Consider the following 19,056-nt stretch of genomic DNA (forward strand, 5'->3'; position numbering starts at 1 on the left):
TGGCTGCCCCATCCCTGGCAGTGTTCAAGGCCAGGTTGGACACAGGGGCTTGGAGTACCCTGCTCTAGTGTGAGATGACCCTGCCCATGGCAGGGGTTGGAACTGGATGATCTTAAGGTTCTTTCCAACCAAAACCATTCTGTGATTCTGATTATCAGGTATTCTCTTTTGTCCAGAGCACAGAGATGTTCCTGTGGACAAGCCCCAGAGTGACTACCTAGCTCTTTATGCACGTGTTACAAATAGCTGTTGCCCATGACCTTGTTTCTTTCTGCTTACAGTGTTATTTATTCAACATTTGCAACACAGGATTTGGCTGCCATGTAGTCCTGTCCAGAAGAAAATCTTCCTTCGCTTGCTCATTCCTGTTCTACAGCTGTTCCTTTCCCTTCATTCACAATGGACTTTTCTTTTTCCTACAGCTTGTTTCCCTCTTGCAGTTTGGAGAGGGCAAACTTCTACTCACACTAAAAACACAAGAAGGGAAGTCACACACTAGTAAGACCTGCTTTCAGGGGTGTGTTTAACCCCTCATCACAGGGACTTTTGTGCTCTGCTGCTAGGGTCATGGGCAGATGAGCAGGAGAAGGTGTGTTGGATAGAATACTATCCTTGCATTTTCCAGGTTTGGAAGTTCAGTCTGAATCTGGGAAAAGCAGTGAATTCATAGCTAAAATACATACATATGGATTGGCTCCTTCATAAGTGACTAACAACAAATCTGGGGAGTGCAGAGTCCTGCTGTGCCTCAGGGTACAAACTGCAGCATTAAATGGGTTATGGGTTCACATATCATTATTTGAGGGTTTTGTGGCAGGGTACCATTAAATACTACACAAAAAACTTTGTAGAAGTATAATAATATGCTTTAAAAACTTTTAAAAGTCCATCTCTTTGCCATTAGAAGTCAGTACTTGTCTGCTGTTGTAGCACATTAATATTAAAGTAATTGGGTTTATCTTGTAATTTAAGGACTAATGATAAAAATTGCCAAATAGTCATTAAAAGACTTTTAAAAGAGGCAAAAGAAATAGAAAAAGCATTTTTAAGGACAGCTTTTTCAAACATACTCATTTTGCTAAACATTTTCTCTATTTATCTAACCAAAAGATACCCTGAGCTATAAAGATACAGATTGATGAACATTAGTGTGTATTGCTAATCTGTTACTACTCACATTTGTCCATTTAGGTTCACCAATATTTTTCTAGTGAGTACCTGTTCAAAAAGAAATGTTGAAAAGTTATTTGAGAATTAACCTCCTAAATTCTTCTGTTGTGTTTGTTAAAGTAACAAGATTTCAAAGCGAACTCAGTCAGATAAGACAGCTAGAGAAGGTAGAGCTGTGTGTGCCCTCTGCTATTTCAACATGCCCTCTGCTAGAGGTGAGTTCTCAGAATCTCTTCAGTATATGCAGAAGAAGCAGTAAAACCAGTTGTGGCAAGGTGATGTAAAAGAAGGGTTTGAGATTTGTATTCTATGTCTGCTTCTGACTTTTCTTTTTTTTTGAAGAGGATGAAAGCCTTGTAACATTTCTGCAAGATAAGCACACCTGAGTGTGCTTTTCCAGATGAGGAAACTAAGGCTTCAACAAGGTCACAGAGCAAGTGAGCATTGGAAATGGAAATCTAATCATAATACCATTCCTATTTTGTAGTTCAAGTAACATTTCTTCCCCTTTCTATTTTTTGACATTATGCTAAAAAGCCAATATCTACTAAGACAATTTTAAAGGAGGTAATAATTACATATGCTGAAAATAAGCACATGTATCAGTGTTAGCACATCTCTCATTTTCATGATAATTTCATCTGATTTTTCTGAACTACTTCTGGCACTTACAAAATAATATTGAAGGTTAAACTCACAATTGCAGGAATACCATTTTTAGTCATTTTTTTCTACTCTATACTGTAACTTTTTTCTCAAAGAAGATAATTTTGTTCCTGAGATTGGGCAAACTCATGCTGCTGGTTTCAAATCTGAATCTGTACTAAGTTAAGCTGATACTAAGTAAACTGCTGTTGTAGATTTTCTCATACAAGCATACAGTGACACTATGTATGGCAGATTCTTGTGGCACTGATTTGGTATTTACCAAGATTCTTGAAGAACATGTAAGATAGATAAATTACAAGTATTGAAAAGTAAGTTCATGATTTTAAGGTTTGTTTTTTTTTTTTTTTTCTGGAGAGTACATGTAACATGTCCAAAGTACTAAATGACATAATTCTGTGATCTTGCTTCATTTCTTAAATAGCCAAGTTGTTTGATGGTTTTCTGTGCAGATGGCTAAAATTTGGTGAATTTTACTACTTTCTTTCTTTCTTTCTCTTTTTCTCTGTGAAGGGCGTTTTGAAAAGGAGAGACCAGATTCAAGCTGAGCTCGACTCCAAAGTTGATGCTAATAAAAAGGCAGAAAAGGATCTGGTGAGTACAGAAAGTTGAAATCTTCCAGGCCTTATTCTAACTGTAAAAGATGATCCCCTGAAGAAAGCATGTCATAGAACCATAGAATGGTTTTGGTTGGAATGGACCTTAAAGAGCATCCAGTTCCAACCCCTGCCATGGGCAGGGACACCTTCCACTAGAGCAGGTTGCTCCAAGCCCCATCCAACCTGGCCTTGAACACTGCCAGGGATGGCTCTTACTTCTGGTCAACCTGTGGCAGCGCCTCAGCACCCTCACAGGGAGGAACTTCTGCCTAAGATCTTATCTCAGTCTCCCAGGTTGAAGCCATTCCCCTTGTCCTGTCCCTACAGGCCCTTGTCCAAAGCCCCTCTCCAGGTTTCATGTAGCCCCTTTAGGCACTGGAGCTGCTCCGAGGTTTCCCCTTAAGGAGCCTTCCCTTCTACAGGCTGAACAAGCCCAGCTGTCTCCATAGGAGAAGCCTGTCTCCATAGGAGAAGCCTGTCTCCATAGGAGAGGTGCTCCAGTCCTCAGAGCATCATTGTGGTCCTCCTTTTGACTGCTCCAACAGCTCCATGTCCATATGAGTACTGAACACAGTACTCCATGTAGGATCTCACAGGAGCAGAGCAGATGGGTAGAATCACCTCCCTTGACATGCTGGCCACATTCCTTTGGATGCAGCCCAGCATACAGTTGTCCTCTGAAGCCATGCTTTATAACTGCATAATCCCTGTAATTCTGATCCTATGATGACTTGGTCTTGGTAGCTCTGCATGTCCTGTAAAGGCAGTCATGAGAAAGATGCACAACTTCAGAAGATAGGATACTGAAGCAAACGAAAAGCAAACAGTGCATGACCACTCTTGTTTTGTCAACATAGTCTGTACCATAGCTAAATATTGGCACTTCTCTTTACTTCCACACTGGGAGGTAAAGGAGGATTTGCTGCAGTGCTCTTGGAGCTGATGCTCCAAGGATGGATATTGGCATTTTAAAAATTCTTGTTTAATTTTCCAGCACAAATAGTGTTCTTTTAGAGCAGTGTTATCACAAAGTGTTACACAGAATACATAAAAATGACTAATAACTTTTTAGTACCTCAAAGGAAAAAGTCCTTGACATTTCAGGTACTTTTAATTAGGGTTGTTGTAATCAGCTTTCATGTAAAGATGAGCTGTTTAGATTGGGTTTGGCACTTGCAATGCATATTTTTCTGTGATTTCTTGTCACTGAGCTGAATAATTCAATTATTAGCACTGTCTGAGCTCTGCGATGGCTATAGCATATTTTGTACCAATTTGCCTTTCTGTCCTGCAGTAGGACAGTGAGTAAATACCTCTAGGCTTGTTTATTCCTGAAGTAGAAATTCTGTTCTCTTTTATCTTCTTGTCCTGTGGTTTCACAGAATATTGCCTGGCAGGATGTGGTCTTTTCAGAAAGTATTTCTGATGCAGATCTGATGGAGTCCTCAGACAAGGCACATTCACCCTCTCTTCCAGAACTGGGACAGACAAAAAGGAGTATTTTTCCTTTAGCACAGTATTGATCACACAATGTTGAGTTCATCTCGACAGTGGTTACTCCGTAAGGAGGTGTTTGTACTTGCTTCCAGTAAAATTTTGAGGTCTTGTTTTCACTGTTTCTGTGTTTCCAAAGCCACGTTTACAGTTTCAGTAAAAGCCTTTGGCCATTGGGATTATCCAGGTGTTCTGGACATTGGGATTATCCAGGTGTTCAGATCTTGGCTTTATATTCCCAACACCTCTTATTTCTTACTCAATTCAAAAGCCCCTTTTTCTAGAGCCTGATTCTCCCTTCAGTCTCACAAGAGCAGTAGAACAGATGTCTGTCTGTCTAATCTGATCATAAACCCCTGTGCTATCCAATGGAGGGGCAGGTGTATCCTGAAGACTTTTTCTTCATTGGAAGTTGAAGGCTTTTTCTATGAATTTTAGTTTGGCCACTGCTATTTTTAACCATTCAAGTAACTTGTAACCACTTTCTTCATCTGCTTTTTTTTAGTGTTATAATTTGCATTATATATATATATATGTTGAAATACTCTGCTCACATTTCTAACTAGACTGATTTTAGAACCAAAGGTGGTCATACTACATGTTAGTGTCATTGGAATTGATGTCAAACACTGAGTTTGGCTGTACTTGCACATTTCTATTCCTAAGCAGAACTTATGTAGCTTCTAATGATCTCATATATGTCAGATTGAACTTGTCAGTGCAATTTAGTAGCCAGAAATTCTGCTGACAACGAGTGGCATGAACTCTAATCTCCTTCGAAGTGTATTTCCACCATAGATAAGGAATCTCAGACTGTCATTATAGCCGATAAAAGCCTGCAAGATCCTTAGCATTGGTCATGACAACCATTAGATGATTTAACCAACAGGAGGTTATACAGCAGGAGAATGCAAAACATCTCCAAGGTCAGTGCAGCTGAAAGAGGCTGGAATCACAAACTTAGGAGATGTCAGTTTCATTGGCTGAGAAAAACTTGTTTTCTTGAGTTATACTTCTGCCACTGGGCTTTTACTAAGTTGCTGGTAGTGCTGCTAAAAAGCCAAAACCTCATCTCCAAAAGTTAGTCCATGAAGAAGGCAGTTGTTCACAGTATCTAAGGTTTGAAAACTGTGAGTTTGGATGCAGGCTCTGACAGAGGTATCTGGGAGGACTTTGCTTATCTAGACTTTTCTTGCCTCCAGGCTGAAAAGATGTTGGGAGTTTGTGGCTCTTTCACTCCCACACTCCATTCTGAAAGCATAAACAGCAATGCTAGAGCATCCCTCTGTGGGTTGGGAGGTTTTAAGTTTTGGTACTGCCACTAGTGCTTTTGACAGCAGGTTGATATAATGTGCTCTGACAGAGACAGATGAGCATTAAATGCTAACTTCAGGATTTTCGTGTTCAGGCTTGAAACTGAGTAGTAAAGAGATGAATTGCTTAATCTATCACATTCTGAATATATCTTACTTTTTAATTCACAGAATCACAGACTCACCAAGCATAGGCCTACAAGGATGCTAGAGAGGGACTCTTCATCAGGGACTGTAGTGATAGGACAAGGGGTAATGGGTTCAAACTTAAACAGAGGAAGTTTAGATCCTGGTGCTGCGCACCAACTCCAGGCTAAGAAGGGTTAGTATTACCAAGCTGTAGGATTAATTCATAGAGCAGATAGGAATTTGTGCTGTTTTGCCTAGTGTGACTGTAAAATACTGTGTCACTTTCCAGGTAATTTGGCTGTTAGGCCAAGTCTCTTTGGCTACAGGTTCTCATGTGGTTGTGTTCTGCCCTAGCAGTGCCTGCTTCCCACTTCCTGTCCCATGGTCTGAGATCTGATGAGCACTATGCTGTCTTTCACTGATAGATTTAATTTATCCTACTAGCTGCTTCAGTGAGATCAGTGTAAGAAAACTGATTCAGAATCATACTTAATTTGCAGGATAAGTTGTGTAAATGAGGAACACATTAGGTAGATGGCTTTGTTGGACTAAGCCATTCTTCTTTGGTTTCTGCTGTCGTGGCAGCTGACGAGGGTAGCATTTATATTATCAGTTGTGAAAAAGTAGACCTTAAGCCTCTCTATTTCAGATGAAGAAGCGTGGTATAACACTGTCTTTAGACCTAAGTCCAACCCTTACCTTGATAGAGCGCACAGTTTCTTCTGCATTGTAGAGGGTGATGTTTAAACCACGTATCAGGCAGGAATGGAGTACAGAGTCTGCCTCTCCACATCATGTTGTGACTACACTGTGGAAGAAATTCAGAGTTCCTAGAAAAGGCAAGACAAAAACACCCTGTAAAATAAATGTCTCAAATATATGAAGAATGAGATAAGAGGAAGCTGCCACAACCAAGAGTTCGGAGTCAGAGAGGTTCTTTATATGTGCAGCCTAACTCATTCCCATACAGAGGCTTTTTTCTTGTAAAAGCAGAATATGGATTCAGCTGCCTTTCCTACACCAAATCATCTGAAAATATTCAGTTGTCAGTATTCTGTGTGCATTCAGTTTTGGTATTTGAAGGAAATGCAGTTAACATGGGATGTGCCCAAGATACCAAATCCAGCCTCCTGTAATTCCTTTAAAGGTGATTTCCCCACACTTAAACTTTAGATTAACCTTTTCATATTGAGTACAGTGTTGGCAGTTGAAATTACCTATGTCCATAGTCTTATTGCTGATCTGGCTAAATAATTGAACTTGGGCTTTTCAGCTCTATCTACTTCCTCATTCCTATTAGCTAAAAAGTCACTTTGTGTATGTACAGTGAGTAGAAGCAAATGATAGCTGTAGAATAGCTCTCAAGGTTTTGGGCCTGGATCACTGTAGAAGAGTTTCTTCTTTGCAGAAGTCCTTTGGTTTACTTTCTTTCTCTGCATTTCTCTCATATGGTCACACAGACATTAGTTCCACAGGAAGACAGCAATGTGACAGGCAAGAAATCAAGCAGTTTATGATTTTGATTTCTGCTGTCTTCTCCCCATTCTGTTTTCTCCTGAGGTTCTCAAATGTTCTGTCAGGGTTTCCTCAGTTTTTTTCTGGCCAAATCTACTGTGTGTAGTTGATTTGGCATATTCTTTTTTAGATGCATTACTGTCAATTGCTAGTGATGACGTGCCAGAGTCTGTAACTTCTCAGTCAATACAAGTACCTTTAGCATCACTTCTGGTCTAGAATTTCTATTATTAATATCTCAGACTTTTCCCCAGGTTATTCATTAAGAATAAAACTTATATTTTCTCTTGGGGCATGATTTTCTGTGCTAGGTTCAACACCAACCTCGGTTCTGCACTTCTCTTTCCATGTACTACAAACACTTGATTTCAATCCCTTTGAAATAGTGCCTTTACTAATTTTTTCATGTTTACAATTCATATTTAGCTCTCAGAAGAGATTGGGAAACTTGAAGACAAAGTCGAATGTGCCAATAATGCCCTGAAAGCAGACTGGGACAGGTGGAAACAAAACATGCAGTGTGACATGAGATCAGCATTCACTAATGTGGCTGAGAATAATCTCCATTATTATGAAGAGGTAAAACCACTTTTACAATAGCAATGTTATTCTCTCATTGATTATTTCAGTGGAGAAGTTCATGTGTTGTCTGTAAAGAGGAATTTTTGCATTTTAGTCCAGACCTGTGTTAAGTTCAGGATCAGTTTTTGTGGGAAGAGGGAGGCCATTATCCTTAACTGGACATGTTTCAAGCCATATGTGTTTTATTTGTTCCCAAGTGCTTGATCCTGAGTTCATCATCGACAGAGGGCACTCTAGTTTTACTAACCATTTAACCACATAATTTGGACCATATTTTGTAGCTCAGTGTCAGTTGCTACAGTTCGATTTGTAAATCTTTTGCTGTAACTGAATGAAGAAGCCCTCTGGAAAGCTCAAACTTCTGTTAAATGTATGAGAAAAACATTGAAATGTAATTCCATTTCAGACAGCACGTTCAGGAAATCCTTGTTATTTTTCTAAAGGAATTGTCTTTAGTGAAATAATCAGACTTTAGGAGGAGAAAGAAGAACAATACAGTTTTTAGAAGTTAATATGAAAAGCTTAAAAATACAAATGCTGCAAGTATGTAAAGTGAACAAATCAAATCTCTTTATAATGGAAACTTACTCCTTCAGAAAGGAAGAAAAGTGGTTGAAATTAGATTCTTATTTTCACATCAAATGCCACAGATAATATTCTTGTTGAGACTTCCCTTTTACAAGGATGTATACTAAGGCAGAGAACTTGAAAACATATACCCAAATATGTTAAGCATTCTGTAAGGTTTATTCCTGAGGAACATGCTGTTGATTGAAGAGCACATTTTGAAGACATCCCGATGTCTTGAAATGATTTAAAGAATTTCTTCTTCTTTTGAGAAAATAATTGCAATATATAAGCCATCTATTAACCATAAATCATTGATTTCACAGGTCTGTGTGGCTAGCTGTAATTTCCAATCCTGTACGCTGAACTTTTTATGGCCAGTGACAGTGTCCTGATTTTACAAATCACTTTGTTAAAACATAATTGTAAAGACAGAGCTCTTGATCATAATCTAATTAATTAACATCCAGTCCATGAGATGCATGGACATTGACAAGCTGTTGTTCCATATTAAAATCAAAATATCTCCTGAAATCAGGCAGCAAGCTTTTGGCATCTTTTCACATTTTCCTCAGTTATTGATGATTTCTGACTTCTATCTCAGCAATACATATGTAAAAATGATGCTGAGTGGATTGGAATATTTTGTTAATGAACAATTTGTTAATTAAACCCCCCAAATAATAATTTATTTCTCTTTCCTGTCTAGAAATGTTTTTTTGCTGATTAGATTTTTAATTCAGAATAGCAAAGCTCGTCCTGTACATTAAATTACTCTCAATAAGTCACAAACTGGGTTAGCTCTCACATGTCCAAAATTAAACCACTTTCAAGTGTTACCTGTAATTATATTTCTCCAGATTTAGTCATTTGAAACAAGTAGAGGTATTTCTGTAGCCTTCCAGTTTATTGACTGTCTGAATTCAATGTACTTGAATAAGAAGTGATCATTTGCTTTAGAGGCACAATTTGGTGCTTACTAGGTTTTCCCTTGCTGCAGCATCCCTCATCTTATTTCCTGCCTTTTTTTTTTCCCCAAAGTATGTTCTCTGCATGCTCCCAGGCCATGGATGCCATGGATAGGATTCATGCCCAGCTCTTCTGTTCATCTTCTGCAAGATATCATCTCTTACTTTCTAATTTGGTCAGTACTTGCTTCTCCTGCTTTCCACAGCTTCCTCCCCCTCCAATTAAACTCCCATTCTTGCCTCTCCACAAGCACTGTCCCATGTTCTTCTCTACATCAACATTTCACAGTGGTTTGTTCTTCCCCAGTCTCGCTGACTTCATTTTCCATGCACACAACAAATTCTTGTTGGTGACCATTCTCTGCATCCCTTACATTGCTGAGAACTACAGAGTAATGAGAGACATCTCATGTTTTCTGGTGGATTTTGCAGTAGAGAATCCAGTCCTTCAAGAGTATATAAAACTAACAAACACCAGTGTGATCAAGTCCAACAGTCATGCATCAAAGTGCACTAGAACATCTAAAATGTTATTTTGTCTTTGTCACAATATGAGGAAAGAGTATGACCTTACATTTGTTTGGATTTTTCCTTATTTGTAGTTGTCTAAGAGTTCTTCTGTCAATCTGTCAAGCATCACTTGAAAGATGTACTTAAAAGAGTATGTCTTATCACATGAAAGAGAACGTCTCCTTTAAGCTGAATTGATGGTCATGTTACATGAAGTGCTGCTTTCAAGTGCTACCTGTAATTTTATTTCTCCAGATTTATTCATTCAAAACAAGTAGAGGCATTTCTGTAGAATTCCACTTTATTGACTACCTGAATTTAACGTACTTGAATAAGAAGTGTTCCTTTGATTCTACAGCTGTGGTGTTTCTACACCAATCTGTTTGTGTCACTCAAAGCTGTGGCAACAAAGATAACTAAAGCCCCATGTTGCAAATGTACAGGGTTATGAGAGTGAAGGTTTTGCTGTGATAATGTGCAAGCTATCTTGGAATTTTATTTAAATATAATCATAGAATAGTTAGAGTTGGAAAGGACCTTAAGATCATCCAGTTCCAACCCCCCTGTAATTTAGAAGCCAAGAATTACCATAACTTAGTATTTGGTATTCCTGTAGCTGGTCTCAAAAGTTCATAGGGTTTTCTACTTCCTTTTCTGGAAAACAGTTGAACACACACTTAAGTCTCTCTGTATTCCACAAAGGCTTAAAGCCAGTAATATTCTGTATTAGTAATGACTGTAAATGCCCTGCTAAAATAGGGAGACTTTCTGAAACAAGATTTCAAAATCCGGAACCTGATTTCTGAAGTAAATAGTAGTGATTCTTTAGTCTTACAGGGAAAAATGCTTGAACGAAGTATGTGTTAACACCCTACCCTTTATTTTATTCCTTTTCCCCATGCCTTATTTGCAATGCTATTGTCTGCAATAGCACACCTTAGCCCAGACAAGGTGTCTGCCACACAGTTGAAATCACAGACTGTTCTCAAAGTGGAGCTTACAGCTGAGAAGGATGACTGTCACTGGGAGTATTTTCATTAAGTTAGATACAGATGCTCTGCAGACTAAAACCAAACCAAGAACTGAAGTTGGTGCTGGTGGTGGTATTATTTAGCCAGCATGTCTAAAGTGTTCCTGGTACAAGTGAGCAAAACCAAGCCAGGCAATGCTGAACTGTAGCTTCAAAGAGCAATGGAAATTAAACATTTACTATATTTCTCCTTTTGCTTTTCTCACGTGCTTACTATAGTCTTGGGGATATTTACAGCAGCGAAGACAAAGAAACACTTTACATGTTTTTCAGCAAGGATCTTTGTTAACCTGTTCTCTCCAGAACAAACACCAGAAGAAGTGGTGAGATTTTGCAGCCCAATCCAAAGATTAGTTAAACATTATAAATCCAGCAAATACACCAGAGTTTGGTTTTCCACTGCGCATGAGGCACTGTAGTAAATGCAGGAAGACCGTTTTTTTGTCATAATGTAGGATGATGTTTAATTAGTTTTGGCATGGAAAGAACATGCTTTTCTCTTGTGCATGGATGAGCCTTTTTTCTTTTACAGCATAGCCTCTGATTTTCTCATGTCAAACTAATCCTGTTACAATCTTTGCGGCTTAATCAAATCAAAGCTACAGTCATCTTTGCTATAGTGAGATTCTTGTTGGTAATGACACAACTTACTCTTTTCCCACTTCCTCATTTTCTTAATTATTTCAAGTTTATTTCTGTGACCTACGTTGTAGTACAGGCATAAATTTAGCCAGAATATTCACTGGGGCAAAGCAATACTCCTTCCCCATTACAACAACTTCCTTTGAACTCCAAAGCCCTCCTGTGCCTCACTAGCTAGTAAAAGCTCTAGAAAAATATATGAGATTTGTTGTTTGCCCTAGAGGCCTCTGTAGCAATGCATTTAACTAGTCATTTGGTTGCACAGCAAAAAGTTAGCTGCTCATGCATGTTGATTACATCCTGCCTTAACAGTGCCTGGGATTTTAGCTAACAAACTTCATGTGATTTCCCAAAGCTTCCAGATGCCTGAGCCCATTTGTAACTGTCACTTCAAAACCACTATCCATCCTTGACCCCTCAATCATGTCAACCGTAAACATTTCTCTTAAATACTTTGAGGAAGGTGGTTTTCCTTGCAGTTGGGATCACCGTTTCTGTGCACTCCAGTTTTCGTTTCCGTGGGCCCAGGACTATGACAATATTTTTGGTCACTTTCTCAGGCACACGTAAAATTGTATTTTCAGTTTTTACTCCAGAAAATGCTACCAGAAAAGGTATTTTTAAGGTTTCAACCTTGGAGAAGAGGCAACTGGGACAGAAACACACATGGCACATGACACACTGCTTCTTCTGTTATCCCTACTACGGGCTCTATTTTTACATCTTCTTTTTACTTAGCTGTGCAGTTGTACTAGATATGAAAACCTTTCTGCTGTTGATGTTGCAGAATCAATGTATGACCTACAGTAGTAATCAGAATATTTTAGGTAAAGTAGGCTTATTTAGCTTCTTGCTATTTCATTTTGTGTATTTAGGCTTTTTTATGTCTTCTACCAGGCTTTCACAAGTAATTGGATGATGAGTTTCAATCCTCATTGAATTTCCTAGGTTTAGTTTTCCTTTTTCTTCCCTTCTTTTCTGTCTCCTTTGTGAAAGCTGGCTGCTCCTCTATTTCCATCTCAGTTTTCCAACTTCCGGGAAAATTAAGTAAAATCATTCCATAATAATGTTGAAATATCCATCACTAACAAATGTTGTTTATGCAGCTCATGCTTCACAGTAGAAAAACCTTGAGCCTAAGACTCAGAGACCTAGTTTTAGGTTGGTGTGGTTAATTATAAAGCTTGTCAGCTGTGATGTCTAACAGTGAAATGAGCCACCATTGCTCTTACAGTTTGGGAAATGTGTTTTGGTTACATAAAGGAGGATGAATTAAAAACTGAATAACTTGTGTAACTGAAAATGTTTTGCATCTTTTGCCTGGAAAGACTTCAGGAGAATGTATCAGTCTGGGTAATGAACATCCTGGGATTGCATTTGAAGATGTGCAGTTTGGCTCAGCACTGCAAAGATAACAGAAAGTAATTTTTTGCATCCCAGCCAGTGCTGATACATGCGTTTTAATTCACATGGCTGAAATTACAGAATAACAAACCATGGAGTTACAGGCTAGAAATTAAACTCTTGTTCAGGAAAAGCAAAAGTCAGCCATTGCCAACAAAAGACTCTTCAAGAAAGAGTGATCATTTCTTGTCCCACACCTAGAAAAAGCCTAAGAAAACATGTGCCTTGCAGCTGTCTAGGATGCTAATCCAGGCTGAGCTCAATAAGGCAGAAATCAGAGTCCAAGTACCACAGTGAAGACACTGTGCTAGCAGCTGTTGACATTTTAAAACCAAGATGCCACCTTCCAGCTCAAGCATTTCAGTTAGACTTGCCTGCCACAGTGTCACATGAAGCAGGGGAGAAGCTGTTGATCAAACCTTTAAGGCTTTATACAAAAGGTCAAATAGACCTTTTAAGCTAGAAATCAGTTTGCAGCACTTGCAGTTTGTGCTAGTGCTGTTTTCGCTGTTTCTCCCTGATTTACCATGTCAAAATAACACTTCTCCAAAAAGTCAATAAAGACATAGATTTCCACACAGCTCTTTCTTAGCCTGTGGGTCTTCTCTTTTCACAGTAATTCGAATCATACATGTGCTCTGAACAGCAACACAACCTTGTCGTGTGCTCAAGCAACAGAAGTTACTTGGGGATTTTGTCAGCCACATCAGAAAAAGACTGGAGTAGGTTGGAACTGGATGAACTTTAAGGCCCTTTCCAACCCAAACCAGTCTGTGATTCTATGAGTAGAACAGGGCAGGCAAATTCATGCCATCATTCTATTGCTGTGATGCTATTGAAAAAAAGAACCTGTTTCAAATGAAAAACAGTTTGTACAATTATAAACACATTTTGCCATGACGAGAGAAATGCCACTTGTTGTAAGGATAACAGTTTCCTCAGCCCCTGCCGTTCTGGTCGCATTTCTTTCCTATTACTTAGGGGCAAAAAGATTTTTTGGTGTGTTTAGAATATAACCTTTTCATTTAAGTTGGAAGCAAAATTAGGTATACAGTAGGAAGCCACAAGGATTACAAGGGAACTGTACCTGACAGTGTGCTTCCTATTTGGTAGAGATCTTTGTAACTAAAGGGGGAGATGAAAGAAGAATGTAATTAATGTTAGCGTCTTCCATGCTAACACATACTATTACAATACTCACTGTGCTCTTGTCATTATGTAAAAGAAGTGACCTTTATAGCTCACTTGGCTTGTTGGCTAACGTTCTGCACATCACTGAGCTGCTTAGGAAACCATATTTTGCTCTTACCATAGTCCCACGAGAGCAGCTTGGGACAATGTGGATGTATTCTGCTTTTTTCTTCTCCTTGGTTACCAGTTTGACAGGAATCTATTTATCTGCTGTATTCACATGTATTTGTATTGTCTTTTGGTTTTTTTTAAGTGCCTTGCTACATGGGAGTCCTTCCTAGCATCTCAAACAGTGGAACTTCGTATGGAAGAAGATTCTGAAGATAGACCTTGAGTAATATCTCTGCTCAACCTCTGCATAGTCCATGCAATGTTTCTCAACCAAAGTGCTTTATACAAGATCAAATACATCATTAAATTTAACTGTTAAGAATCAGTGAAACCAGCTTATTAAAAACTCAGGTATCCTAGTCCTGAAGTACATTTGGAACATGCTATATATTGCTTTATATTGCTTAGCTGTGATTTTACATATTTTTATGCAAGGGTTTGCATACAATTGTTTTCGTAAATATTGCATAATTTGGATATAAAGTATTTTAAAAATGTGAAAATAGCTTCATTTTAATAAAAAGTTTAATAAGAAAAGCTTGGTTTTGTTGTGGCTCTTAGCCTGGAAGAAGTATTTTGGTATTTTAGCATGCTTGTTCCGTTCTCTTTGTTGGTAATTTCCTGTGAAATTACCTAGTGTAGTCTTCAAGGAGCTCTTTAGGATTACTTTACTAGCTTGTGCTACTCACCCGATGGCAACTTGGTACGGAAAGATGCTGAACATGTTCTTGTGAGATTAATGCTGCTTTAAAGTACTGGTAATTCACTATTCAGTTTGCTGTATTTCCATGCCTATTAAACATATTCAATTTGACGTTTTATAAAGGATAAACCCCCCCGACAGGTCATGAAACAGACTGTTTCTACAGTGATACAACATTAGTCACAGCACTGATCCTGCCAACACAAGAGCTCCATTTGGAGTTTGCGGGATCAAACCTTGTATTCCCATGGTTGACCTTCCTGTAATCCTGAACTTCCTCCATCTTTGGATAGGTAGTGTGGTAAAGAAAGGGATAAAGAAGGGAAAGAGAGTTTTGCATTAAAATGGTGGGCTGAGTGGCTGTGGACCTGTCCAGGCTGGATGAGCCATTGGGAACTGTAGATTCTAAGTGAGACCTGGAATACTAGCATGGCCTTTTCAGCACTGCAAGGAACACTGCTTTCATGCTTCCCCTATCAGGTATTAATGAAAGTTCAGCTATTTCTTTCTGTCAGCTATAAAATAGCATTTAAGATACTTCTGCAATATTGCAAGAAGAATGCATCTCTCTCAGCATGGACAACTCAGATGAGAGGCAAGCCCGTGTTAGGAGGAATTTGGTATGGGTATGGATGCTCACAGGAGGCATGGAATAACATGGTTGGACTTTTCCCACTGCACCCTTCCCACTCATTGTTTTTAATATCAGAGCTTCTATCAATGTGCTTAATAGCCCTTGATGTCTTTCCTTGTGCTTTATTTTCTTTTGATTTCCATCTAAACCTTTCATATTTACTGTGCTGGATATCAGTGGATTCCACAATTTAATTGGCAGGAAAAAATCCAGTTCATTTTGAGATTTCCTAAACCAGCTACCCAATAATTTCAGGTAATGCCCTCTTCCTCTTAAGCTGGGAGAAGAGGTGACCAACCGCTTCCTATTTGTCTTCCCTGTGCCACTCATGAATTGACAAACCTCTAGTGTGCCTTCCAAGTGCTGCCTCTTTTCCCAGAGGAAAAGCCATAGCTCAGCATCATCTTGTACAACAGGCATCTAACATCTGTGTTCATGGCTGCTGCTTTCCTCTCTATTTTCTAGTTCTGAGACTGGGATTCGAAGCGCAGGCACACCAGACATATAAATGTTGTTGGAATTACACCTTTGATTACTTTTCCTCATTCTTTCCTACTCATTTCTAATTTAAAGTAGCACTGAACGCTGAGCCACCATCCCACATAACTGTCCACTAACATTACGAGCTATTCTGAAGATTACTAAATAACTGAATTTCCATCATCAGTGTGTATATATAAGAGAACTGGCTTTTCCCCAGGGAGCATTCATTTGCATTTATTAATACTCAGTTTTGCCTGCTGTTTTTAGCTCCTAATCTCCCAGTAGTTTACACTCCTATAAACAGGATTCCAACGAGATAGACAGCAGGAACACTCTGAATACCAGATAAGCAAGAGTTAATGAGATTCAGCTGGAACAGGCTTACCTGGAAGGATATGAATGGTTAAATGGAATACAAAGTTAAATACTGAGCCTCTAATTTAGGCTCCTCCAAGAACGTGTAATGCCTGGTGAGCTGAGATGGGGAATACCAGTGTGCTTTGCACTGATTTTACCCATATGTTCAGCAGAAAGCTGCTCTTTGAGGTATTGGGAAATCAGAAGCATTTTGCATCCTTGGTAAGAACATGGGCTGTGGTTCATTATGTTCATAGAATCATAGAATCATAGAATAGTCAGGATTGGAAAGGACCTCAAGATCATCTAGTTCCAACCCCCCTGCCATGGGCAGGGACACCTCACACTAAACCATATCACTCAAGGCTTCATCCAACATGGTCTTGAACACTGCCAGGGATGGAGCATTCACTGCCTCCCTGGGCAACCCATTCCAGTACCTCACCACCCTCACAGGAAAGAATTTCTTCCTTATATCCAGTCTAAACTTCTGCTGTTTAAGTTTCAACCCGTTACCCCCTGTCCTATCACTACAGTCCCTAATGAATAGTCCCTCCCCAGCATCCCAGTAGGCCCCCTTCAGATACTGGAAGGCTGCTATGAGGTCTCCATGCAGCCTTCTCTTCGGGCTGAACAGCCCCAACTTTCTCAGCCTGTCTTCATATGAAAGGTGCTCCAGTCCCCTGATCATCCTCGTGGCCCTCCTCTGGACTTGTTCTAACAGTTCCATGTCCTTTTTATGTTGAGGACACCAGAACTGCACACAGTACTCCAAGTGAGGTCTCATGAGAGCAGAGTAGAGGGGCAGGATCACCTCCTTCGACCTGCTGGTCACGCTCCTCTTGATGCAGCCCAGGATACGGTTGGTTTTCTGGGCTGTGAGTGCACACTGAAGCTGGCTCATGTTCATTTTCTCATTGACTAACACCCCCAAGTCCTTCTCTGCAGGACTACCATGAATTTCCTTTTTGCCCAACCTGTAGCTGTGCCTGGGATTGCTCCCACCCAGGTGTAGGACCTTGCACTTGTCATGGTTAAACTTCATGAGGTTGGCATCAGCCCACCTCACAAGTGTGTCAAGGTCCCTCTGGATGGCATTCCTTCCCTCTAGCGTTATCAACAGAACCACACAGCTTGGTGTCATCGGCAAAATTGCTGAGGGCACACTCAATTCCATTGTCCATGTCAGCGACAAAGATGTTAAACAAGACCGGTCCCAACACCGATCCCTGAGGGACACCACTCGTTACTGGTCTCCAGCCAGACATTGAACCGTTGACCACAACTCTTTGAGTGCGACCATCCAGCCAGTTCTTTATCCACTGAGTGGTCCACCTATCAAATTGATGACACTCCAATTTAGAGACAAGGATGTCATGTGGGACAGTGTCAAACGCTTTGCACAAGTCCAGGTAGATGACGTCAACTGCTCCACCCCTGTCCATCACTTTTTGTAGCCCCATCATAGAAGGCCACCAAATTGGTCAGGCAGGATTTTCCCCTAGTAAAGCCATGCTGGCTGTCACCAAGCACCTTGTTGTTTTTCATGTGCCCTAGCATGCCTTCCAAGAGAATCTGCTCCCAGATTTTGCCAGGCACAGAGGTGAGACTGACTGGTCTGTAATTCCCCGGGTCATCCATTTTCCCCTTCTTGAAAATGGGGGTTATATTTCCCTTTTTCCAGTCATCAGGAACTTCACCTGACAGCCATGATTTTTCAAATATGATGGCCAGTGGCTTTGCAACTTCATTCGCCAGCTCCTTCAGGACCCGTGGATGGATTTCATCAGGTCCCATGGACTTGTGTACATCCAGGGTCTCGAACCAGATCCTCTCGTACAGTGGGCCCAAGGTCTAGGTTTTCTCAGTCCCTGCGTCTGCCTTCCAAGACTTGGGTGGTGTGGTCAGAGCCTTTGCCAGTAAAGACCGAGGCAAAGAAGCCATTCAGAACCTCAGCCTTCTCCAAGTCCTGTGTAGCCAGTTCTCCTGAAAGTTTCCAGAGGGGGCCTACATTGTCCTTAGTCTGTTTTTTAGCCACTACATACCTATAAAATCCCTTCCTATTATCTTTAACCTCCCTTGTCAAGTTTAGCTCCAATTGGGCCTTAGCTTTTCTAACCTGGTCCCTAACTTCCCAGACAACATCCCTGTATTCATCCCAGGCCACCTGTCCTTACTTCCACCTTTTATAAGCCTCTTTTTTTCCTGTGAAATTTCCTCAGCAGCTCCTTGTCCATCCAAGGGGGTCTCCTGGCCCTCCTGCTGCACTTCCTTCTGGTTGGGATGCAACACTCCTGAGCTTGTAGCAGGTGATCCTTGAATATTAACCACATCCTTGACAAGTCTTGGGCCCCCTTACACTCAACGGCTATATCCCATGGAACCTTGCTAAGCAGGTTCCTGAAGAGGCCAAAGTCTGTTCTCTTGAAGTCCAGGGCAGTGAGCTTACTGCACACTCTTCTCATGGTCTTGAGGACCTCGAATTCAACCATCTGGTGATCACTGCATCCAAGACTTCCCTGGAGAGTCACATTTCCAACAAGCCCTTCCCTGTTGGTGAGCACGAGGTCAAGCAGGGCACCTCTCCTCGTCGGCTCCTCTATTGCTTGCAGAGGAAGTTGTCTTCCACACAAGTGAGAAACCTCCTGGATTGTTTGTGCTGGGCTGTACCGTCGCTCCAACAGATGTCAGGGTGGTTGAAGTCCCCCATGAGAACAAGGGCCCGTGAGCATGAGGCTTTTCCTATTTGTCTGTAGAGTTCTTCATCCACAGGTTCCTCTTGATCAGGCGGTCTGTAACATATCCCCACAGTAATGTCTCCCGTTACCGATTTCCCCTTAATCCTGACCCACAAACTTTCTGTTAACTGATCACCTGTCCCCAGACAGAGTTCCATACTCTCCAGCCTATCCCTAACATAAAGGGCAACTCCCCTTCCCCTCCTACCGGGCCTGTCTTTTCTAAAAAGCCTGTAACCTTCCATTCCAA

The 19,056-nt window shown here is 40.4% G+C and overlaps 1 protein-coding gene across 1 annotated transcript in view; it reads left to right on the forward strand.

Annotated features, from left to right (window-relative positions):
• SNX7 (sorting nexin 7) overlaps positions 1 to 14,392 on the forward strand; it is a 29,103-nt gene extending 14,711 nt beyond the window's left edge. Inside the window, exons 7-9 of the mRNA XM_005153972.3 lie at positions 2,350 to 2,430; positions 7,313 to 7,465; positions 14,034 to 14,392. Coding sequence (XP_005154029.2) covers positions 2,350 to 2,430; positions 7,313 to 7,465; positions 14,034 to 14,114 — 315 coding nt within the window. The 3' untranslated portion in view covers positions 14,115 to 14,392. The remainder of the gene's footprint in view (positions 1 to 2,349; positions 2,431 to 7,312; positions 7,466 to 14,033) is intronic.
• Positions 14,393 to 19,056: the final 4,664 nt, after the last annotated feature.

Source organism: Melopsittacus undulatus, chromosome 6, assembly GCF_012275295.1.
Source record: "Melopsittacus undulatus isolate bMelUnd1 chromosome 6, bMelUnd1.mat.Z, whole genome shotgun sequence".
Lineage (NCBI taxonomy): Eukaryota > Metazoa > Chordata > Aves > Psittaciformes > Psittaculidae > Melopsittacus > Melopsittacus undulatus.